General features: G+C 38.4%; 1 protein-coding gene across 6 annotated transcripts in view; it reads right to left on the bottom strand.

The window, feature by feature from the left end:
* MAST2 (microtubule associated serine/threonine kinase 2) overlaps window positions 1-26,019 on the bottom strand; it is a 206,920-nt gene that overhangs the window by 82,237 nt on the left and 98,664 nt on the right. The window contains exon 5 of one of the 6 annotated variants that reach the window (XM_086752991.1): window positions 20,741-20,947. The exons of the other annotated variants lie outside the window; for them this stretch is intronic. Within the exon in view, the coding sequence (XP_086609117.1) occupies window positions 20,741-20,947 (207 nt within the window). The remainder of the gene's footprint in view (window positions 1-20,740; window positions 20,948-26,019) is intronic. 6 annotated transcript variants of the gene reach the window in all.

The following is a 26,019-nucleotide window of genomic DNA, read 5'->3' as shown; positions in this document are numbered from 1 at the left end:
ACCAGTCGTCTCCGTTGCATTTAAGTAGCACAAATATCCTGTAAAATAGAGTGTACTAGAAGGTCTCCAAAACTCATCCGGTAGTGAGGAATGCCCATTACATTTTCATGCAATCCAAAAGACTATTCTCATAAAGAGCTTTTCAGAAGATAAGGTAGAATTTTTGTCTCCCCCAACAGTATTTTTGTGCTAAGGCCATAATGAAATACTAGCAAAAGTAATTTGAATGACATTTCCTCTCCAATTAGAGATGTCAGGAAGCCATTTAATACTCTGAGCTAGGTAAAAAAATCAGAGTTAAATACTATCAAAAGCATCAGATTTCCGAGTCTTTCACATCCTTCCCAACATAAGCGAAACATTTCTTACTTTATCCATTTGAGGGAGGAAATATGTGGCATGACAGCTGTCACTTTAAAGTTAATTATAGCAGAGACTCACATTTTTAAGATTAGCTTTACGTACCACAAAAAAGTAAGTATTCTGCTAGAGTTAAACTAATTGTTTTTCTTCAAAGTGACAATGTATATATGGAGGAAGTGGCATCCTTCTGACACACACAGCTTTAAATGTCAATCTAGATGAATCAGCATTAAAAAGACACTGAATACATTTGAAGGAATACGTATGGACTCACTGTCTAACATGGTCCTGCTATGGTACCTTAAAAGTTAGCAGGAATATACCAGTGTATCAGAGAACCATTTACGTGATATTGGCCACGTGATTATTTTTCACTCATTTGTTTACATCCCAGTGAAAGGGGGTTTCCTTTATTGTTTGTGAATATTTCAATAATGAAGAGCATTTTTCCTAGTTACCAAGGAACATATTATAATGAAATACAATGATTTTTATAGAATCATTGAATTTAGAGGCGTCTGCTACTTAAAGATTGTTTTATACTTTAAGGGTAGTTAATTCTGTGATTTTAACAAATTACTAAATTACTGCATCACTGATGGCTTTTCAGTGAAAGGAAAAGAGAGGCAAGAGAATTGGAGCATCAATGGCAATCATGGACACAAAACCAGCACATCCTTCCTAACAGAAATCCTTTGTGATCCCCTAGAATTATCTTCCAAGTCGCTTTAATACACAAATTTCCCCTGTCTTAACTTTGCAAAAAGAAAGTCACTAAACAAAAGTGAAATTATTAAAATCCATACTCACAGTTTGTTCTACCTAGACAGGATTAAACTGCTGGAAAACTGAGGAAGCATTAGAAATCACCACTCTAAGTCAGTTTTTCAAAACCAACACACACGCCCACTTGCACAATTCTACAGAGCTATTAATAACATCAAATTGTAAGAGTATACTCAAGATGCACCTAAAGCACAAAGAACCAAAAGGATTTTAAAACAGAGACATTTAATTTAAATATGTCAGATGATGCTTTATCTTTCCATAATCCAATTTAAATAGGTAATGCCTCAGTACAGCTGATACTAGAATACCAACCCCACGCGGCCTTTGAACTAAGGAATTCTTATATTTCTTCTACAGTTTAAAATCCCAAATATATATACAGAACCGTTTTGACAGGCAAATCTGATTTATGTTTATGTCACCCCTCCCATGACAAACTCTTATGCATTTACAGTCCGCTCTTGACTTTCTCTATCCTTCTGGGAATACACTCAAGAAGAAACAATCCAGCCACGCTGACCAGAGGAGCAGATGGTTCACTTTTACAGTACCATTAGCTGCAGCGAGAATCCCACCAGCTGCACGAGAGAGCTCATTTCAAAATAATGTACCAAGCAGAAACAGGAGTCCTTCCCATTTGCCTTCTAATGCAGGAAAAGCCATATGGGAGTGAAGCCCTTTAGGATTTTTAGTACTTATCAGAAGCCATCATTATAGAGAAATATGCCATAGCACAGCAGTCAGAGTACCACTAGTAATCCATTCTTGCAATGCAAAAACAAATTAAAAACTAAGAGAAATCAAAGGTGGAGAAGTCCAGAATTAAGAGCACATAAGCTACCACAAATGCAGTAGGACCTTACGGAAGTTCTACAAACAGATCAGAGGAAAATTGTATCAAATATCTGAACCAGCAAAAAAAAAAAAAAAAAAAATCTCTGCTGCTGAAAATACCCAAGGTTGCAATGCTACAGAAGAAATTTAAATTGCAATAATGATTTTTAAAAGAAAGAAGTTTACTAAGAAGTGAACATTATGCTTTGAAAGGGAGTCAATTAAGACGGAAAAATATTTATTCATTTAGTAATATGGTACTTCATTCCAAGTGCCTAGACGCCGTGATCCTGAGAACATTAACACACAGAAACACCAAGGTCCTGGCTCTGCAATGCACTAGACGTAGAGTGACCTCTCTCATAGCCCAGATACTCTTGGCAGCAAAGTTAGTACATATGTGTACACATGTTTTCAGGACCGATGCTCTGGTAGGAATCACAATATAACAGTGCGTCACGTGAACTAGTCGATTTATCACGACGCACATCAGACCAGCCCAACCTGCCGACCCACCTCCCTCAAGATGGTAGGCAAAGAGCCGGCAGGCTGCCAGTGAGGCATGGCAGAAGGTGATATTCCCAGCAAACAGTCACACACACTCAAATATTTCATTTCTAAGGCTGACTGAAGGCTGTGGTTTCCGTGCTGTGCGAAATAGATTTCCACCACATGACTTCGGGCAGCTCCTCTCTGCTATGAAGCCTCATAGAGCTGTTTGATCATTTTGAAATATCTAATACTCATTTATGTGATTAAATCAATAAAGTCATCTCTTTTCCATTAAGATGTGCAGCAGATTTACAGATCAATTTCTTTCTTTTTGTACTTCAACTACTAACAAATAAATGGAACTGTAAATTTTGAGTAGGAGTTTTCTGACAAAATATTGCACCTGAAACCTTGCTAGTATCTCAAATTGTTTCTGTCCTCAATGTCTAATTCTAAATTCAAAATGGCACACTAACAAGGTATTGGAAAACAAAAATACCTTACTTTTGTTATGCAGAAACACTGCAGATATCCATTCTGTATGAAAGTCCATGATTGTTTAATTTTCTTATACACTACCTACATATAAATACTACCTTTACGTACACAGAACACTCTCTAGAATGGAGTGAGCTTTAGGAAAATAAAGTTCTGCAAGCAGAAGGAATAAATGAGTTGCTCCATAAGCTGCAGGTCTAACACAGGCTGTTTTCTTACAGAACAGTGTCCCCCTTCACCAAAGCCCCCTCTCCCTCACCTGCACTAACCCAGCCCCTTCGCTCCTCCTGGCTCTGCCCGTCTCATCTTGCTCTCCAAGTGAGCCAAGTCGCGTTACACCACGCTGCTTCCACGCTCACTGGTTGGTGGCCAAACAGCACGTGAAAGCCAAGTCCTACCTACCTTATCCTTTGGAAACAGAGGCATGGGACAATAATTTGCCTCACCTTCGTCTCCTCAGACAAGTTCAAGAAATTTTGAAGGAAATACCGAGCTTTATCTCTGCCACTTCTGTTCCTTCATCAAACCACTGCTGCAATTGCTCAATGAGCATTAAAGTTACTGCTGGGAGCAGAGAGATCAACACACAATCTCAAGCTCTCAAGGAGCTCTTTTCCTTTAAAAACCAGGCTGAAGACAACAAAACTTGTATTTGAAAAGAATAGCATCTCTAATGCAATTCTTTGCAACTAAATCTGAATTTATTTACGAAATCTTTCTTCAACACCACTAAAATTTCTAAAAATCACTGTCAGCACAGAAGACAACTTTGATAAAATTTAAACCACAAAAGTTAAATGATAGAGGAAATTGAGTACCCCCCAATATCTTTCTATTTAGAAGCTGCAATCCTCTAAAAAAGATGGATTTAATTTCTGATAGCTGATGATTTTTAGCTGACCCTAAAAATCAAGTCAAAGTTTATATTCTGAGTCTTACATAGATTTTTTTAACTGTATCAACAAATCAGCTGATGAGAAATTATGATACTAGATGCAACTGTCCACTCATAAACTTGAATATACTGCTTTAGTCAAGATTAACTACCTACCATACTCACCACGTCTATTCCTCCAGTAAGTTTTCAGGATACATACATTAAGCTCCACAGAGTGCCTGATGAGCACTGTACTGCATCAGATCTGATACCGTTTATTAGTTCACACAATTCAATGTGATTTTATCAAAATCCAGAGTAGTGTGACTACAAACACTCATCCTGTTAACCAAATTAACACATTAACATCTCCCAGGAAAAAAAAAACAAAACCCTAAACATATTAAGAATTATTTAAAATTTAAGGTTATGCATGTATTTAAGAAAACTATGTGCTATAAGTCAAAATATCTGCAAGCCCTGCCTAGTGCTGCCTGTATCATCATAATACAGTTTTGTTACTCTGAATACTAAAGCAGTTTGTTCTCTATCTATCCATCATTTTGTAGAAACAAACCCCTTACCCACATCCACATACTATGAGAAGTAAGGAACAATGCTTTTCATTAAATAGCTAAAAAAGAATCATCAGTGGACCTGCACAGTATGATTTTTACAATGAATACAATTACCAATCATTAAGAAATCATACGTAACGTACCAGGAATATGATTTAATCTGTTAAAAAAAAGAAGAAAGCAAGCCTAAACAGTATTAAAACAAGTAGCTTAGAAAAACATTGTAAGAATTACTCGCAAAATCCTTAGATTACCTTTTGGATCGTCTCAACATGCTGGTAGCAGGCAGAGAGAAATTGGACAGCACTGTCCAAAAGGAGTCAGACATGATCTTTAAAAGCTTTCATTGCTGGGAAAATACAGCACAATCAAGCCACTGGCAATAAATAAGGAACTAAATAATACCAGTGACAGAGCCAATGCAAATTCCCTGTAGACCTTGCAAGCTGTTCCATTAATGTGAGACAGGCAGGCAAGCGTACATATTGCTGCTGTTTCCACTGCCTCCGTTTTCTCCCGGCTCCATCCCTGCTTCCTTCTCTCCACCTTAGGAGGCAGTGCAAAATGAGATATTTATTCCCCTCTGAATATATACACTTTAAAACCGGAGTTTGTTGTATACACAGCATACATGCTTTAGATACATCTCTCTGTGTTCATCCAATTCCAATCAATGTATCTTCAAGCAAAATCATCAGCAGGCTCTGTTTGTAATTCTGAATAACACACGGTTTTTAAGCTGCGTCTGCACAGAGAGCACCACTTAGACTACCTACTTTGTGGTTTTATTTTGAAATGGTGGCCCTTCTGCTTCATCACTACCTGAGGTATACCAAGGGCATTTTGCTTTTTTTTTTTAATTCATCTTCCTTTTGTCTTAAATAACCCAAGTGGATTTTAAATTAAAAAAAAAAACCCCTACAATGCCACCTAAGATCAGTTTAAAAACAGAAATCCATTCTCCCCCTGAAGTCAGCCGCGCCACATACACGTCAGTCACAGTAAACACGAACTCCTACGTAGCACCTGGTGCCCACAAAACAACTCAACTGGCTGAATTCTGACAACAAAATGCAAGCGGGAATCATGTGTGATGCACATCTGAGGTTTCCCACCCACCCCCTGCACATCAGCCACAAGTTCACTGCTCCCTCTTTGTGCCTGTAAAAGCTCCTTGCCATGTTTTTGCTTTTTCCAGGGTCTAAACAAAACCTCATTATAGCTGCCTTTTTATTTTTTTTTTAATTTCAATATGCAATCTATTTTCTTTCTATTGTGGCTTTTTTAGGCACTTCTGCCAGTAGAAAAGCTAATGATGCTCTCATATTTCAGCCTTCTTGAGTGGCTTTTTATCACAGACATGAGAAAGATGACAATCAACAGCTGGCACTGCCTTCCATGCACAATACAGCCCTTTAAAAATACACATAAATGTCTGGGAGAAAGAAATCCCAGTAGGCTCCCTTTAGCTTTCCACAGAATCACATGAAAGAATTAGATGGCCTTCATAACTTTCCATTAAATAATGGCACATTTCTAATACATACATTTATCAGGAATCACAGTATCTGATTCAGCTGCCATTTGAGCTTCAAAACGGGGAAATGTGATTTTGCGTCCTGCAGGAACCAAATCTCTGCTCAATACAAACATCTCTTCTAGTGCTTTTAAACATTTGTATCAAATCAATCTAAATCACATTCTGGTTTGATTTCATAAAGTTAATTTAGAGTACAACCAAACAAAACTCTGCCACTGTCTACTATTGATGAGAAAGAATAAACACATTCATTTTTGTATCCACATAATAACACATGCCAATCAAGTGTAGACACTGAGGAAGAGCATTTTAACATTATATTCAGGATATTATGTGACCTTACAATTCTAATAAACTCTGGTTTTGAAAAGGTATAAAAGTACTCAGATTTACTCTGTCCGCTAAAAGATGAACTGAAATTCCCAAGCAATAATAGGGGAAAAAAAGTGTTCAGTTAACTAACAAATAAACCCCATCACAAAAAAAAAAAAAAAAAAAAAATCCTGACTGCTTACAGTTGGTAAATAAGATCACAATCAGCTAAAACCCCTAAACTTATATTAATTGTGCTGTTTTCAAAAGTGACTGAAAATTCAGCAGTTGAAGACATACCACTCATAATATCACTGTACTCAGCACCAGCCCTTTCACATCTCCTACAGGAAGGACGCAAAAAGGAGAAGCCATTTTAGGAGAACACTCTCCGTGGGCATCAGTGACCGTCTGCGCTACAGCAGGGTTAACCCAGTGAAACCCTGTGCATCCTCCGCTGCTGTTGGGGAATGCAGGGCAACCCAAGCAGGACAGGAGGAATGGGATGTTTGTTATCATCTGAAACCCATCCACCGATACGTCTTGCTATTTAATGTGGTTCCGCAGAGCACTTACACCCAACAACTGCAAAAAGCACTTTGGGAATTATGTAACACTGGTTCACAAACAGCAGAAATTTCTTTAACGCTTCCTATTCCTGCTTTTCAAAATGCCTGTTCCACATGCCAATAGCAAAATCTAATCTTGCAAATCTACATCTCCAAAGCGCTCATTGTGGGACTGTCCCCGGATGTTAACTACAGGGAAATTCAGAGTACGCAAAAAAAAAGTGAGGACACCATACTTGGAGATGCAGTGTTTTTGCTAGAGAATAGAAGAACACAGTGAAACCATCAAACATCTTTTAAAAATATGTCCTGTCTTAAAATACGACAACGTCAACATTTGCAGAATTCGCTTTAGTTGCAACAAACGTATGAAGCATAAGGATTTTCTCACACCTACAATGACAAATGAAAATCCTTCTAAGGAACTATATTGCTGTCTCTGCATGATAAGCAAAACATTTTGCAAAATGAGGGCTAAAAACTTCTCACTAGTTCAAAAATATATCAGAAGGCATGTCAAGAAAAATAGCACACTCACACAAACACGTTATGAGATAGTTTCCTGTTTTATTTAACTCATCAAAACATTAACATGTCTTTGTGAATTCCTGATCCTTTCCTTATAAAATTCTTCTACTCACCTTTCAGGATATTCAGTCTCCATCTATCTCCGTAATGCACCTTCTCCATTTCATGCTGAACTTGCCCTCACAAAAGACCACCTGCAGAACATTTCAGCAGCTCCTGTGGTGATGGAGCATTTCTCTGCTGATCAAATGTGAGTTTCCAGGGCCCTTCTAATGACAACACATCCAGTGGACAGCTATAAATAGCCAATGTCAACAGCTTCCCCAATTTCTCTTTGTTACCATTACCAAAGCAGGACATTAGTAGTTCAGCCCTGATTGGGACCAGAGTATACAGTCTCTCTCTCACACCCTCCACCCTCCGAGAGAATAAGGGGAGATAATATAAGAAAAAATGGCTTGAGGTTTGAGATAACGATGGAGAGAAATCCTTAAAGTCACCGTTATGGGCAAAACAGACTCAACTTGGGGAAAACTATTCATTTATTACTAAAAACAGCAGGATAATGAGATAGAGGACCTTCCCCCACCCCTCCCTCTTCCCAAGCTTAACATTATCTCTACTACCTTCCCCCCCACGAGCAGCACAGGGGGGAAGAGGGAATGGGGGTTGCCGTCAGTTCATCACACGTTGTTTTACGCCACTGCTTCATAGTCGGGAGAAGAACTCGCATTCCTCCCCTGCTCCAGCGTGGGGTCCCACCCCTACGTCACAACCCTTCATGAAACTGCTCCGGCGTGGGTCATCTCTTCCACGGGATGCAGTCTCTCCAGAACAGCTGCCCCCGGCGGGCCCTCCACAGGCCACAGCCGCCTTCAGGCCTCCAGCTGCCCCGCCGTGGGGTCCTTCACGGGCTGCAGGTGGATCTCTGCTCCTCCATGGACCTCCATGGGCTGCAGGGGGACAACCTGCTCCACCATGATCGTCACCACAGGCTGCAGGGGAATCTTGGCCAGGAGCCACATTACTCCTCCCCCTCCTTCTGAACTGACCTTGGCATCTGCAGCTGTTCCTCTCACAAGAAAAGTTCTTCACAACAGGCTGGCAGACGCCTCTCAGAATCTCTTCACATCATCCAGCTCATCTCTCCACTTCTTGCAGCCAGGCCGGGCCGAGTCAGGCCCAGTCGGCCGCCTGGCAAGAGGCCAGAGGGTGAGGCCTGCAAGGCCCACGAGGCCTGTGCCCCCCCCTCTGCGCCTCTGCCCCCGCTCAGCTTCTTCACATCTTCTCTTCTCTCTTTTTTTTCTGTTTTCCCCTACTTAAATACCTTATCGCAGAGGCGTTATCACGGAACATTCTGCTACCAATCGGCTCGGCCTTGGCCAGCAGCAGGTCCGCCCTAGGCCCAGCCCAGTCCACTGAACAAAGGGGAGCGACTTCTAGCAGTTTCCTACAGAAGCTACCACCTTAGGCCCCCGCTCACTAAACGAAACCACAACACTGACATTAAATGAGAATGCAATTTGGCAAACAGTCCATACGAAACCCAGTACTTTCTGGACTGTTAGATATATCATTAAATAAATTCACTTGATATAAGACCATCTTCTTTTAAATAAAACCTGCCATTTTAAAAGGAAGCTGAACTCCTTGTAAAGTTTGAAGTGGTACCAAGGAGATCATTAAGGTCATTTTGAAAAAGAATATCCCAAAGGTCAAAACTCTTGCGACTGACTACATTTTAAGTTGACTACATATCAAGAAAAATTCCAACAAAATATTTTTATTTTTTTTTTAATATTTCAACTAAGAAGAAACATGCAGTAGCCCAGTAGTTTTCAAATGAAGGTAACTTTACTGAGTCACATTATGGTAAAGGAAAACTTATAATGGAAAAGAGCTGAAATACTAACTGGAAAAAATCTACCTCTTTCTACTTATTCAGGCGCTTCAATAGTTAGATTGCATTAAGTGTCATGTAAATACCTAATACTTTCAGACTTAACTTTTTTGAATAGCCATATAACTTTTTTGAGTAGCCTTAAACCCACAAATTTTTCACCAGAAATATCAAGAAATTAAAACCGTTTTACTAGCAAGGCTAAATTGCTTGGCGGAGTCACAAAAGAGAAGATTCAGTCTTTCTCTATAAAGAGAGTAAAAATTTTATTTTAAACTTCAAATGGTATACCCAACAAGCACAGAAGATTATTCTACTATCAATAAGCGTTAAGTTAATGCAGATGAACTGACAAAGTATCTGCTCTATATCACTAACAATGTAATTAAAACTGTGAAACGTGTAAAAACTCCAGCAGAAAACTTTGGTCTTTCAATACAAAGAAAGGAAAAACATTCTTCCTATATGCTTCTAAAAAAAATTTTTAAAAAAGGAGAGTTCCTTTAAAAAAAATGTACATGGAAGATGTGTGTTGAGCTATTTGGGGCATCATTATTATTTGAACACTGACCTACGCAAATGAAGAACAGCCTGTCTTTAAGCAGACTGCAATCTCAAGACATGTAAGTAACAGTGTGACAGAAAACATTAAGCAGAATATATCTTTAAGGTTTATTTTGTCATTATTTGCCAGGTTACACAATCTTAGATTCATTCGTTTTTTGGCAGAAATCACCCCAGCTCCAGAAATCACTAAGCCAATACAGAACTAAAGAGCCATACCCTTGTACTTCATACTCTTCACTTCTACTGTGTTTCACGCAGATTTAAATTGCTACCTCGGTATAAAAGGGCTCCCAAAGAGTTTAATATCAGATAAACGTGTAAGATCTGATGGCCAAGTTTTCTGGGGGTGAAAAGCAACCAAACTTCCCTCTGGTGTGCATTTCCCATGCAGGGAACATCTTAGTGACTGCACTAGTTAATGATTCAAAGGATCAGAAACATTTACTGAACTGAGGCAGAATTAGCTATCAGGCATTGTACACTCATACACCTGAATAAAAGCTGCCAACTTCTCATGTAACTTTAATCTGGCACAGTCACTGAATTAACAGGGGTTGCCACCATAGTGGATAGCCTGAAATGCTATCTAATTCACTACAGTATCTCTGCACAGCTTAAGCATAAGCAACTGTTCTGATTTCATAGTTGTAAAAAAACTCTCACAAAACTGTACTCACTTAGCTATAGAGGATGTTAACTACAGCTCTGTCATCATGATCAGTATTTTCTAAAGGAAAGCACTACCAAATAAAGCTAAGAAGTATGCATTGCTAAAACATTAATTGTGCCAAAATCCCATGAATATTCAAGATGAAAGATTCTTTCTTTGTATTTCTATTAACAAAAATATCACTTATTAGTATGCTAATATTCCATACAACACTATTCTTCCCAAATAACATGAGTAAGATATTTGGCAACTACACTACAACATAAGCATAACATTATTTCAAGCTAACAAAACCGATACTTGGGCTCAGATGCCATGGCAAGGTCAGTTGTGCTCTTTAAGTAAGTTACCAGAAGTCACATTCTTTCCCTAGCCCTGTCTTCCTCACGTGTGATTCAAGTATCAGCTGTCTTATTTAATCAAATGTAACCTCAATATGTGATTCAAATGTTGTAAAAAATGAGAAATGTTATTTGAAAAATATCAATACTGAACATCAGTTCTGAAAATCTCACTTCGCTTTTATACAGAAATCTTCTAAAATCTTATCCAAAATATTCCTGAAGACGCTCAGTAACACTGGCAAGAAAGACAGCATCACAGAGTGCAGCTGTAACCTCAGTGTCCTCATCCAAAGATTTTCCCTCCTTCACCAGCCAAAATTCAGCCAAAGGAAATGCAGACTGAGCCTCCTGTTGCCATCATAGCATTCCTTCATCTTTATCTTATTTATCACGATGCACTTAAAACTTTCTGATCTGTAATACAGTGTTAAATAATTCACTGTGCAACATCATTTGCAAATAGGAAGAGATCTTAATCTCTTCTCCTGTCACTCTAACCTGCATCAGCCTGTCCATGAAGCAGAGCACTTTTATCAGCTTCAGTTCTTTGCAGAGTTCTTCCACCTCTAGCTCCCTGCACCAGGTGACAGACCAAGCTGTAGCTAAATTCTCCCGTAACAGCATTTGTGTATGTATCCCAAAGAAGTAACATACAGTCCTTGACATTGTCCATAACCAATTGCAATAAGACTGCTGCAGTAAAGCAAATTTGAAAAAGTAGATGTTGTTAGCCTCTGCTTTAGTGGTAAACTACAGCACAGAGCTTAAAGGATAAATTAAGATTAAAAGTGTCAGCAAAGGTGGTAGGCACACTTTGTGCCTTTGTAGGGACTGAGGACTGAAGAAAAACTACCAGTGGATGGTTAAATCTAATCCAAGAAAAGGCACACACAAGTAATTAAGATCAAATAAACGAAGCAAACAGCAAAAGAGAGGGAACAAAGTTATTTAAGTGGGTGAAGTAGAGGGATTTTTGTTACTCAAATCACAACAGCAAAACAAACTCCTCTCATCTAGACAAGACTGCAGACTTCCAACAGCCATCGCACAGCAGCAACCCATACAGACACCGTGCCAAGGATCAGTGTGGTGCCTCCAGGCTCGGGGCTACATGTGGTGACCAGCTAGCAGGGAGTGCTTTCACCCATGTGACAGCATATTACTCACAAGACAAAAATGAAGCCTGAACTCTAAAACCACCTCTGGCATCTGATTTGTTTCTAGGTATAATTCAGGCTGTTTGCTCCAACCTGAATCTCCAGGGCAGGACCTTCCACTCTGCTGCTTGTTTCCCCGTTTCTTGGTTAGCACACCGAGGCTCAGCTGAAATGTTGAGGATACTGTAAAGTCCTTGCCTTTACCATAGCTTTTCTGAGACAAAAAGCTTATTTTGTAGGACGTTGGCTAAGAAGAGTTATTCTGGGAGCAAGGGGAATGCTAATGTAATGAACAGACTAAGAGGATGAATTTTACATTTTCAGGCATAAATTCTTAATGAAGTTAGAGCATGGGATAAGAACAGACTTTACAAAATAAGCTGTGGTACAGAAGAGACATGAGAAATCAAAACCATGCTTGGGAAACACCATGAGTGCTGGTATTAAAAAAAATAAAATTAAATAAAATTTAAAAAGGTTAAAAGTTCATCTAGTTTTAAAGGTAGAATTACATCCTAATTTGGCCATGAATTTTTAACAGAAAGTGGTCCCTATTTTAGTTATTCCTTTGGAATAATCTAAGTCTTCACAGTAAAAGCTAGGCTTTTAATCTTAAAGTCTGGGAAAGCCTTGACAAGATATCATCAACCAGCAGCCTTGACAAGATATCATCAACCAGCAAACTACTCAAGGTTGTGAGCCTCAGAAAAATATACAATGTATAAGACAAAACGAACACGAGAACAAGCCCAGAACACTGATTTTTATATAACTACAAATTGAGATATCTCTATAAACTGTTTTACAGTGATTCTGGGAAACCCACAAAGGTGATGCATTATAAAAGTAATGTTCCCTAAAATCTGTGTAATATTTAGAAGGTCTTCTAACAAAGATATTTATTTTATATGCAAGACTTCTAACCTCTATGTCTCTCCTATATACCAGTAGGGACATACATGTTACAGTTCTGAAACACAGCAGCAGGTTTAATAATTTAAGATAAATTTGCCCAAACTGAATTCTCTGCTTTGAAATAATAGAATAGACAGATATGGAACACTCAATGATTTCTGAAGTCTCCTGAGAAAAAAAAAAATCATTTAAAAATACAAAAAAAAATTAAATTTAAAAGTTTGCAATGCTAAATCTTACTACACTCTACAGTAACACATTAAAAATGGCACAAATAAATCTAAATAGTATAGCTAGGAACAAAAATATATAACAGAATTGCTCATTTTTTAGATAAATATGACTTACATAGCCCACCTCACCAATGGCCTTTTAAACCATCTCAAATATAAAGAAAAAAGAAAATGTTGATAAATAGGAACATTAATCTTATACTCACTTCACTTTCTTGCCTTCCAAATTTGGATTAGCAGATCTAGCATTATACAGATCTTATAGATTAGGGGAAGAAAAATATTACAGAAAAATTCAAGTAAAATGTATGCAATTTTAAAATATTTTCTAACAAAACCAAATTTAGGCTTCTGCACTACCTATAAAAAAGCAACTAGTAATAAAAGCAAATAATATTGACAGCTCCTCGTATTATTTTGCACAACGCACAAACTACTGAACAAACAGATAAGCAAAGACAGCATAGATCATGCATGCAAATGAACACCACCTGGTTGTCCGAAGAATGTACTTTCTGCAGAGAAAAGACAACGTGCAAACTTCATGAAGTACTTTTCACAATAGCGACCACTTACAATAACAGTATGTAAAACACAGACTGTGGCGTTCTACAGTGTAGTCTGCAGCTGCCCTTATTGTTAAGAAGAAGAGGAAAGTTGCAGGAGCGACAGGTCACACTTTTATGATCCATCTTGGTATCAGAAGAGGCTGCGTGTACTCAGCCATGGGCTGCAGGCTGGAACACGTCCCCATGGGCTGCTCCTCTATGGCAAAGATGAATGCAGCTGTAATCAACTCCATTTTGCTCAAATTAATTGCAAGTTCTCTGAGAGGGCAACGCAGACACTCGTGACTTAAAGGAACACTTTTGGTCAATATTTGTGTGTTGATTCATTTGGAACATTGGGCATTTAATGATTTTGGAATCTTCCAATTTCCTGGAAGCAGAACGGACAGACAATTGCATTAAAATGAAGTGTGGAGGAAAGTTGATAGGGATTTTTACCAGATTTCTTTCAGTCAAACTTTTTTGCCATAAAAATTTGCTGAGAATTATAACCTGATCTGTTTTGTTGTTATTTTAAATTTCTCATCTATTGACAAATAAAACTGAGAATCACAGGAACAAAACCAGGAACAATATAATAGAGAGCACAAAAAATAATATTCACCTTCTCAGGCAAGCTATAACCCAAACATACATTACCACTTCTACTTGTGCAGCAAGTCGTCTAATAGTATTACTTCCACAACTCTCGTTTTAGTGTTTATATAAATAAAAGCCTGTCTCAGCCCAGAGATGTGACAATGCGACTCATTGCACTGCACGCCTTTCCCAGACGGATGGATCAATAACATCCCTGCTCTAAAGACCTGAAGGTCTAAAGAAAGGAAAGGACAGGAAGGAAAACAAAAGCACACAGAGCTTTTTCACCACAGCAAAGATTACTGTTTGAAGATTTTATTTTAGAACATTAATAATTCATAATCACAGTGTAACGTAAACTAGATGATTGTGCTCTCAAGTACCACACAAGGGATTGAATGACAGAACAATAACCATCAGCCACAGTAGTAAAATTTTAGGAGACGAGCGGAAGAGAGAACTTGGACAACTAGAACAAGCATATTTGAGACGAACGAATGAAAACATGAATAGAGATACTGAAGAAAAGGAGCGTATGGATGCAGCCTGTAGAAAAGAGCATGAAAGGACAGGGTGTAGGAGATGAAGCTCTGCTGCAGGTCTTCTGGCATGGTACAGTTTTGAATATTCAAAGAGCTTAAAATTGAGACAAAAGTTCAACATAGCTCTGGATAGCAAGCGCCAGCTGAAATGGGATACAGTTTTTCAAACCAGTGCAGAATTACCCTAAAATCTTCTTTACATTCTAATTTTTCCCTAAGCTTTCAGGTTAATATTGATCCACTAAATGGTTTATCTATCTAAATTAGAAATTGCAACTCATGGCTTCAAACAGTAATTTTTTAAGAAAACGGATCTGAAAGCTATCTCCTGTTCATGGGCAGGAATATTTCCGTGCTAATGCAAGCAGCTGTGTCACATAATCTCTGTTTCTCCCCAGCTCAAGTCTGTTAAATTGACACTAGGTACTCGCTATTACTATGTCTCTACTAATAGCACTTCAGTGCAGGATGTTAACTGGTCTGTCTGCACACTCACCGATTTTCCAAGTCAAAACTAAAAATAGCACCTGGTTGCCTCACAGTACAATTAAAAACAAGTTTTGGAAGACACATGGAACTGCCTCTCAACAATAATAAACACATGACTGCCTGGTTAAAAATACACATATTTCTTTCTCAGAATGATTCCCTTGCCAGGAATCTTTCAGCACACATGTTGGTTCTGTACCTGTATTCAAGATCAAAAGGTCTTTGAGGGAGAGACTGTGTGGAAGGAATAATTTTGTACGGAACTGAGCACACTACTATTGTTTGAGGAAACCACTGTTAGGGAGGATAAGGACAGAAAAAGAAAAGCTTCAATATTTACTACAATCTCTTAAGAACCATCTGAGCTTTTCATTCCTCATTAGAAGTTGCTAGCTTGTCCCAACCATCCCAAACTCTTTGAAATAGTGCAGGGGCAGTAAATGAGTCTGCTCATATGCAGGTGTACCAGCAGATCACAGCCTGCAAACACAATTATATAGAAAAAACAGTTATGAACCATTTGGTTTATAGGTCAAAGGGCTAGCAAACATTACAGCTCTCCAACTTCTGAAGTCACAAGTACATACTCCCCTCTGGGAGCCTCCAATTTCCCGGGTCAAACCACCAGGTTATCCTTTACAAGTGGTCTCACAGAGGGCAGCCAAACGGTGAGCCTGGAACAAGACAAGAATTCACACCTCAGGCTCCAAACCCCAGGGTTTAACTCTTCTGCTACTGCAACTCCAGGCAGGATGCAGGGATTTTAGCATTTACATAATGTCTTCACATGGAAAAATTATGCCATTCAAGCCACCATGCCTGAATATTTCCAATCATGTGACAAGCACATGGACAGTTTCCAATCAGCATAAGAAAGACAAAAAGTTACCCGAGCCTGTCAAGTTTTAGGTATCACCAGTATATCCCTCCCCTGTAGTCTCCATCTCCTAGATGGGAAAAACTATTCCGAAGAATAACAACTGGTACAAAAGAAGAGGAATAAAGAGAAAAATTTCCATTAAAAAAGAAATGAATTCTGGGAAATGCATTCATTCTTTCAGTCAGTGTGAGATGTAGATTACCATTCAGTTGCCAAAAGATTACCTACTCAAAATTCACCATTCCACATTATGCATAATGATATATTCCTGTTACTCGTTATTCCTGAATTGCTTATCTACATTGTTTCCAAAAGTGACCTTATACTGTCTTGCAGTCAACTCTGACCAATTATTTAGTGCATTTCAGAAAGCAGAACCTGTACCAAATCAAGCACTAAACCAGGAAGATATCACTTGCTGCAAAAACAGGACGATTTCCAAATGTCATTCAGGCTGAATGTAGTCCTCTTCATTAATGCTCTGACATTTGTCAATTAAGAAATTCTAACTAAAATAAACTCTTAAATATCTGTATCAAGTGACTTTCAGCTAAAAGGAAACTTAAGTAGGGACAGGATACTATCACCAACTCTTGACAAGCTTTGAGGTAGTTCAAAATAAAAAAAAATACGAAGAACTTCATCAGGTTTGAATTCTGAAAAGTTTTTTTATCTTCCTTAAAAGTACGGAACTTCTCCTGTTTACAGGTGCTGCCTTGCTGTTGAAAAATATATGTAGTCTTCAAAACCCGAAACACAGGTGATTTGGGGCAGCATGTGCCAAGAATACATCCTTATACTATGGAAGGGATTTCTGCACCTGTCTTGAAGTAGAAGGGCTGGAGTTATAAGACTCTCATCAAGACATACCAGCAATCCCAGTACATAAGAAAAAGAACCACAGTCTCAACAGGAGATGCCATTCAAACAAGGCAGATATCTCCATCCCCACCTCAGTAAAGGCGAGCTGACCGGCACCCTTCCACGCCCGGGAAACCCATCTGTGCACTGCAACAGAGCAGACTCGCTGAGGATGCTGCACGCTGAACCACACTGACGCACCCACACAAGCCACAGCTCTAAATATAGCTCTCCACTCATCCACTGCAACAAGTATACAAAAAAGTCTTTAAACAAAGGCAGGCAACCCTCCCAGCACATTTGTTGAGTGTCTGTATATAATATATTGTTACTTACCACAGTCATTGATTAAATGCTTGTTTCCGAGAATAGAGTTTTTACGTAAATAAAATAATTTATTCTTAAATTATATCACAGATGTCCATAAAATCCTAACTATATAAAACTTATAACACTGTCATTACACACTGATCAAATAATTATTTACTGTGCTCAAACACTGAGTATTTTGGAGCAACATTAGGTTTCCCATTTTGTTTTACTTAAATAAGACAGCAAGGATCTGACCACCAGCGTATTCAGAAATGGTGACCAGATTTTGTACAGGCTAGAAAAAAAATCTAAAAAATCTATGAGACTATTCTGCAAAGCTGTAAAAAATTAATAGTTATTATCAATAACTGGCATGAATTCCTGAAAACAAAATAGTATGAGAATAGATCCCTTGAATAATCCATCTGATTGATTTGTCAGGATAAAGTAAATTTCCACTAAGACTTCACCTTACCTGCAGCACCCAGAGATGTCAGAAATACAGCACCTGAACATGTTCATCCTTGTACCACAAACGAATTAATCCGTTTCTAGAAGTACTGAAACTAGTTTATATCCGGCTCAGGGTGATACAGAAAGTGTTTTTGAAATGGGGGGAAATGCATATTCCTTTAATCTCAAGGCCCATCACTTCTAAGTTACAACAATTAGTTCATTACATTTTTTAAGCAACTTGATATCAAGAAATGCTGTAAATCTATACTTCAATTAAAGGACAAATATGGGTGTATAAAGACTTGCCAACTCATAAATGAGGACCAGCTGTGAAACATGGCCTCATTTTCTTCTGCAGTAATGTGACTTCCCTGCTGCCCCCAGAGGAGTGCAAGCCAGATCCCAAATACAAGAGCCAATACTTCATTTTGATTCTGGACATCATTCTCTTTTCTTCCTAAAGATACATGACCTTAATTCCAATCCATCAATGACAGCAGTTTTATTTCACCTGCTATAAATTTATTTTTATTGTTATCATAGCACTTCACATGACCTTTTACTCTTTTGAAAGGTTTACATTATTTTCAATTGTTCAAATGTCATATAAAAAATATTTTAATTCTTATTTAGATTAATTCTTTCAGAAGCCATGAACTTCCATGCTATCTGACTTGACATCAGATGTACCAACCATCGTTCATCTCTCCATGTAAAAATATCAGCGACACCACAAAATATAGCCAAGAAGGGAAAACCTATGTAGATACTTCCAAATGCAATATACCAGAGGTAAAAAGTGAGAAACATTTAACATGAAGACATAAGTTTCCCTAGTTACATTTTACACCAGTTCCTAGTATGACTTGCATAGCCGTGGAAATGAACCACTGCCTGGCTAACCTGCGGGTGTTAAGCTAAGCAGATCAATGATAGTGCTAACTTGCCAAGATGAACCTTTGCTCTAAGCAAACAGGAATGGCTATCACTGGTCCGGTAACCAAGTAAACAAAACTACAACAAAGAAAGAAAGGATAAAACAGGATCAAGAGCTGCACAGGTGAAAGCAACAAGGACGAAAATAAAAAGTTATTATATTAGACCTAAGCTCTCACCCAGAGCCATGTATCTGTGAATCATCAACCACTCAGTACTTAGATAGCAGATGGCTGAAAGGTCCCCATATGTGAAAAATATTATTATCAAGGAGAGTCCATAGTAACAGCGGAATATAACTTGACACTAAGATTTTTATATGAACTACTCTTAAAGAGAAAATTATTCACTGACCCATGTCAAAAGCCTGAAGATTGAAGGATTCTCAGAGAAAAAAAAGCAGTAAGTACCAAAAAGGCTTTTGAAAATAATCAATAAGTATGATATCTCCTCTTTCAAAAGAACAATTCTCAACTGACTTTAACAATAATCTTGATACTTAATTGCTACTTACCAGTCTGTTAATTAGCCCCAATGCTAAACAGCATTTAATCACATTTAATCACCTTGTTATAAAGGAACATTACCCCAATACCAGCTTTTAAATAACAACAACAACAAAAAAAATTAAAATTATAGTGATGACAATGACATTAAAATGTTAGGAGACTGCTCTTTAGTCACTGCCCTTGACTTCACTGCAAGTGCTGCCGAAATGAGCACCTTATCAAGAATTTTCACCAAGCGCTGCCCAACAGGAAAAGCAGCAGGCACACTGGGCAACCATCTCTACCTTCATGGCAGTGTGCAGTTAAGTGCAGACACATGCAACATCCCTTTCCTTTGCTGCCAGCCTGACTTCCACCCAACCTTTATTCTCCATTAGAGGGACAGATATGTAAAATAGCTCAACTTCGCATTTTCTTGTTACTCCTACCAGAGCTGGCTAGCGAGAGCAATCTCCCTCTGAAATAATAGTCTGGATTCAGGGGCTATTGCATTACCACCTGATAAGTGACTGAAACTTGACCAGTTGCATCCACACTGCAGCATGTGAACTTCAAAACCAGCCCTCTGATGGCTCTGCCAGCTCAAGTTTTAAGTAGGTACCACCAAGCTCCGATTTCATAACCGCACACACAAAGAGCTGTAGTTTGTGTTAGCCTTTGTCAGTGACTATCTCACTGGATGAAGTTTCTTCTTAAGTGAAGAAGCTGAAGGTTTCCACTGGGGCTGCAGATGGTCATGTATGCTCCACAGTAGCACAACATGGAGGAAGAGCTAATCCTGAAGGAAAAATACATCAGCAGCTCTCAAACACTTCAATACAAACTGAACTGGTTTGGATTTTTTTCTCCATTTACAAACTCTTGTACCCTATATTTAAACTCGCCAACAACAGGCTTGATTTTACTTGTTAACCTTTGCAGATCCCATGTTTGGAGGCAAGAGATTTCAGCCTGATGGCTTCTATAAGAAACTAGGGTGCATTTACTGTGAAGAGAGTGCAGTACGTTAGCACAGACCCACTATTCTAGGCAGGTCTTTTTAAGGACCCCACTCTAGGCTGTTTTACATTTGAGCTGGTTTTCTTGACATTGCCAATGCCTGTGAGGGTTCCTTTGCTACATGGTACACATTGCACATGCACTCAGAAGCTAGGACAAGGTGCAATCAGGAATTTGCATGCATACACAGGTAGACAAGTTTCCATTCCTTAATCCATTTTTTCTTCTTCCCTCTGCAGGGCCCTAAACTACCCATGAGCTAGAAAAATTTGCACCAACAAGGGACATCAACCTGCACACTAAACAGCTGAAAGCAAATTATGACCACAAGGCTCTTCCCTTCTGTTAGATATTATTCTCTTAAACTATGAAGCTGGTAAGTTCATAAATCGCTATACCAACACCAATCTGTAAGAAATTCCTAGTTGACACCTCTCCTTACCTCCACTGAAAAGGATGGCTGTAGCATGGACTAGACGGATTGCTCTGGGGTTGTGAGTTCAGGTAAAATACTAGAGGAGAAGTAACAAGTGCACAGTCAGCACTAAATGGGAACTTAAGGTGCTGCAGCCCTGGAGCAGATGTAGGAGAGAACATGTGCTGATGAACATCACTTCCTCGGCAGTGGGAGTACAAAGAAGAGGAGATTCTGACAAGGTATCATTGTAGAAAAAAAAATAAATCATGGTCAATATCACATCTTCTGCTTCAATAAAGGAAAAAAAAAAACTACTTTCAAAATACAAGTTAGATCTTCTTAACAAATGCAACAAAGTAAGTGGTCAAAAGTCACCCTTTCAATTATCATCTAAACCAAAATGTATTAGTCGATTTAATATCTATTCAACATTATTTTTCCAGTATGAAAATCTTAAAATTCAGGGGCATACTTCAGTTTTGTTTAGTGTTCAGACATTTTACATCAAAAGTCCTAAAGTCAAGCATGTTTGTCAATGTTCCTTGCTTTAAATTTCCTAATGAGTCCAAATACTTATTAGTACGTAACCTTTACATATTGGAAATCATCCCCACAGCAATCTCTGCTTAAACAGCTGATGAGCTTTACAGTCCGCAGACGGAAAAGGTTAAACCTGCCTCTTAGGCTGCTACTCTGTTCACTGACTATATGATGGATACATTTAACCTCCTCTACTTATACACATAGTATTAAATATACAATTTTCTTAACTAACAGAAATAACAAATACAATTAGGAACATCAAAAATAGCAGCTTTCATTAGTTGATTTCAAAGTATTTATAAGGGATGCAAGTATTAAAAAGGAATTGCTTGTTTAAATTTCAGTTGTAGAAATACATGTAGCAATGGAAATAAAGAATTTTTTTTTCCTTTGAATCTAAAAGTTTTCAATAGCACTCTTAATTTAAAGATATTATAAATGTAGCAAAGGGGTTTTTTTGCAGATTTGAGCCCTGTGATAGCTTTCTGACAGATTATTAAAAGTACTTTTAAATCTAACGACTGATCAAACTAGAAAGACAGGGTTACAAGCATCCAGTTTTACTACATTAATGAATGCTTGGTACAAACCTAACCACAATGTACCGCATTTAAAAACATTTAAATACTGCTCTTTTTTGCCTATACTTTCTGGTAAACACTCCACAAAAGTAAAATGTTAAAGCTTCCAAATTAAATTTTATGTACAGCCAAATAAACATGACAGATAAAGAAAGTTCTAACAAATATGGCTATTTGTCACAGAAAATTCTGGCTTGTTTTTCCTTATAGTTTCAATTTGAAATGCTTAAGTGCAATTTATTTTTCACAACAGTCCTTACTGGATCCGCAGAGATGGAGCTCCAAGCCTCTGTTTCCTCCGTTTCATCATTGTGCTGATACAATATGTTTCTTCCCAGCGTAAGAGGCTTAGAGCCGGGAAGGAGAGCCCACCTTTATGACTCCAACACAGGGCACAGAACAATCAGTACAACTCCAAGCTCTTCATGTACCCCCAGTGTCACAGAGACCTCAGGAGTTCAGTAATGGTCCAGATTAATCACATGGCTCATGTCAAAAACCCAATTATTTGCAGGGGGAAAAAAAAAAAACAAAAACAAAACCTTCCACAAGTCTATTCATAGCATCCAGAGAAAGGAAATGAAGCCCACCAATATGAAATGAAGGTGCAGAAAAGTCCAGGACAAAAACCAGCCATCTGACCTGTAACACAGCCAGGAATAAAGTCCTGACAAACTCAGGCTGAGCCCACAGCAAATCAGCCACAAACTTCTCCTGGGCGCCAAGGAGCAGGAACAGTCGCTCTCACCAAATCAAAAGGAAAGCGTAAAGCCAAAAGGAGTGATGGCACACTTGAAAGGATTCTGGCAGAAATCTCACATAGCAGCTTGAAAACTCACACTGCGATAGGAATAGAGTCACTGCTCCCAAGCAAAGCCCTCGCCGAGTCATCAGCAGTGCAAAGAGCAGCTGTTCTCCAAGGCGGGGGAACACGTGAACCATCCCTTTTTCAGAAATCAATCCCCTTAAGAACAGGCACAACTTTAATCTTAGAACATCTTCCTGTAACTCCCAAGCTGTGTTTCAGCTACAAACTTTGTGGATTCTAGCTGCGTTGAACACAGGCCAACAGCGCTTGCAGCAGCCTGGGGAGCCAAATGCTGAAACCGGGGAGAGGGGGTTCGGGGGGAACACCATAATGAGGAGACTGCTCCTTTATACAGGGCAAGTGTTCCGGTTTGGTTTGCAAATGGCAATTTCAATCAGCTCAAAATCAATTTCATGCTATTAACAAAACTGCCCCAAAATAATGTCCAAGATTTTTTAAATGTATATTTGTAAGAATATATCCAAATACAGATCTATTCATCTTTGATAGACTTTAAAGTGTTAAAGACTGTACTTCAGCAGGTCAAGACTCCTATTCACAAGTACTCATAAACCAAGTCAAATTCCTGATTACAACTCATATCTTCAGATCCTTCCATGATTCAAATCACAGCAGGAGTGCCCCACACTACAAGATCACAACCTCTCAACAGCTACATCCCATCAGGAGAACACACTGCCACTCTCAAAAGTAAGGGCCAGGGTACCCAGGGCGGCTGTTCCTTACACAACCAGACCCCCCTAGCCCCCACACCATGCCTTCAGAGTAAGAAAGCACAGCAGGTAACAAAAGGTACAAATTTGCTATGTTACGTATAATTTTATTATACTTATTAAATGAGAACCTGGATTAAGTAGTGGAAACTTGATAATTAAAAAGGCACAAAATACTTTTCTCACTTTTAAATCCTTGATGAAAACCTCCACAAAGTCTTTGTCTCTGAGATTACAGTATATACAGAACATTAAAATCCCCCTTATACACTATACTACTTTTTTAATAGAAACAATGCTTTCAAATTATTTTTAAAGCCTAATATACGAATAGCAACACTCCTACAGAGCCCTGCAGGAAGAATTCGGCACGTTCCACCTCCAGAGCCAGCCCCACATATCAGCTTAAGAGCACTGGGTTATTTTTGATCTACTGCTGTGCTCAGAGAAGGACAGAATGGTTAGAAAATACCACCTCTTTCTCTCTCCATCTATTAAAAAATGTCACAAGCAGAAAGCATTGAATGGAGGCATTGTTTCTTATTCTATTTCCAGATCCAAGACATAAGAGAGTGCAAAAGTAGCAAAATTCCCTAGTCGTTTTGCAGAGCCACTTTTTTCTCATTTCAAGCACTTTGGCTTCTCCTTGCTTGAGGCACAGCACTTGCTCCTGGCAGGGAAATGGCATCGATCGATACCCAGCAGAAATGCTTACCCACTAAGACGGACAGAAACTGGATGATATACTCCATTTCTCCGCAGATGAAGAAGAAATTCCCACAGCACCTGAGCATGGCAGGATAAAGACATAAACCAGCACTAAAGGCCAGAAATTTATTTTCCTACCATCAAATTTGCTGTTGTTTCCAAGGTCTAAACATTAAAAAGAATAAAAGTAGAAACTGATACAAACTAGTGTTCAGCATATCCTCCCAAAGAAATTCCTTGGTGTGTTTGTGTGTTATTTTACCGTCAGGAAGCTGGGAGTAAGTTTAACAAATTATGATGTAGATTTGTTTAATGAAACATCCTGTGAAATGTCTAGGATTGTAGAAACTATGAACCTTCTGAGGTTTAAAAGTAAAAGGGTAGGGCAGAGAAGGAGGAAGAGAAAGAGAGTAAACGAGCCCCACAGCAGGCATAAATTGCTTCAAAGAGAGATTAGAAGGAATAAAGACCACCATAAAAGCCTTGCACGTGTCTTTAGCAAACACTGTTATGTTGCTTACCACATTTCATAAAGATAGACATAAAAACTTAAGGTAAATACTGTTTCTTATCAGTACCTATCACCTGCAAAACAGCAGTTTGTAATATTTGATTTATTTAAATGTGTATTTTTATGGGATCTATTGTAGATTATAATTATTTTTCATGTTTCTTATGCCTGCATGTTATTTTTCCCTTCTTATGTACACTTTAAAAGTATATTTGATACAGACAGTTGATAGCAGAAAAGAATTAACAAAAATAACTTACATCTGAAATTAAAAACTAGTTTAGCGAATTTAGTTTGCTGAGGAAATTACTCTTTTCAAACATAGATATAATGTGGGAAAGCAGTATTTTCTTTTTAGAAAATTTTACATTTAGATAGTACAAAAATTACAGCAAGCCAAGCTAGTAACCCTGCCTAAGAAACCATAAAGAATTCAAATGTAAACCCACATTTTTCATTAAAAAACTGAATATGTCAACAAAGTTAATGTTATAAACAACTGAATTTATTAAAAATGGGATACTGAACAAGAAATCAGATGGTTCAACTGCAACATCAACTAGATTTAGTGACTGCTGATTAGCTGAAGAGGTAATGAGAAAAAATAGCAAGCTCCAGAATGGTGTTGCGCATCCTGCAGTCACAATGAAAATCTGCCATTTACAGCCTGGTCTTTTGGATGCCAAGTTGCTGTTTCACACATGAACACCCAACAGCACTTCAGCACGAGGCTCATCTTGCTGTGCAGTGGCCCCCTTTGTCCTTTCAAGTCTGGAACGTCTCTAGTGCGCTTTGCGCTTCAGGTGCAGGTGCACATCAAAAACATTTGAAAGCTGAAGCCAACAATACAAAAAACAATCTCTGCATGCTGCGGCACCAAAAGAACAGTACAGAGTAATGGCTCAAAATAATTAAACCACTTCCACTAATAGGATGGAGATCAAAGTTTGGGTCTATCACTTCATATTCACTATTTGAAATTGAAGAAAATATTCATGAACGGTAACTATTTTTTGTGAACAAAGCATGGGAAAAACATAACCAATACATTTGCATGCATTATTTATTGAAGGAAAACTTTGAACACTGGTTATTGAACCACACCAGAGACAAAATCTAACTTGTTCCTGTTCTCATACTTGTATTACTCAGCCTCTTTGCAGCCTACAACTCAGTTGAGTATAATTTCCTTCAGTGTATTAAACATAACCCCCCTACAGAAACACACACACTTTAAGCACATTAACAACAAAATGGTATCTAAATGATCAGGCATTGCTCTTAATGTCACCCTGTATACAATTCCCCCATCTGTTTCACATGTCTGCTCCACTCTCTGCTGATTATTTCAAGATTAGACTGAAAGATCTCCAAGGGCAAAGCCATCATTTACGGTGTGCTTGTGCTCCCTTCTGCTA

The sequence above is a fragment of the Chlamydotis macqueenii genome, chromosome 8 (assembly GCF_036417535.1).
Source record: "Chlamydotis macqueenii isolate bChlMac1 chromosome 8, bChlMac1.mat, whole genome shotgun sequence".
NCBI lineage: Eukaryota > Metazoa > Chordata > Aves > Otidiformes > Otididae > Chlamydotis > Chlamydotis macqueenii.
The sequence above is the reverse complement of the archived record's forward strand: the minus strand, read 5'-3'. Positions and strand labels throughout refer to the sequence as shown.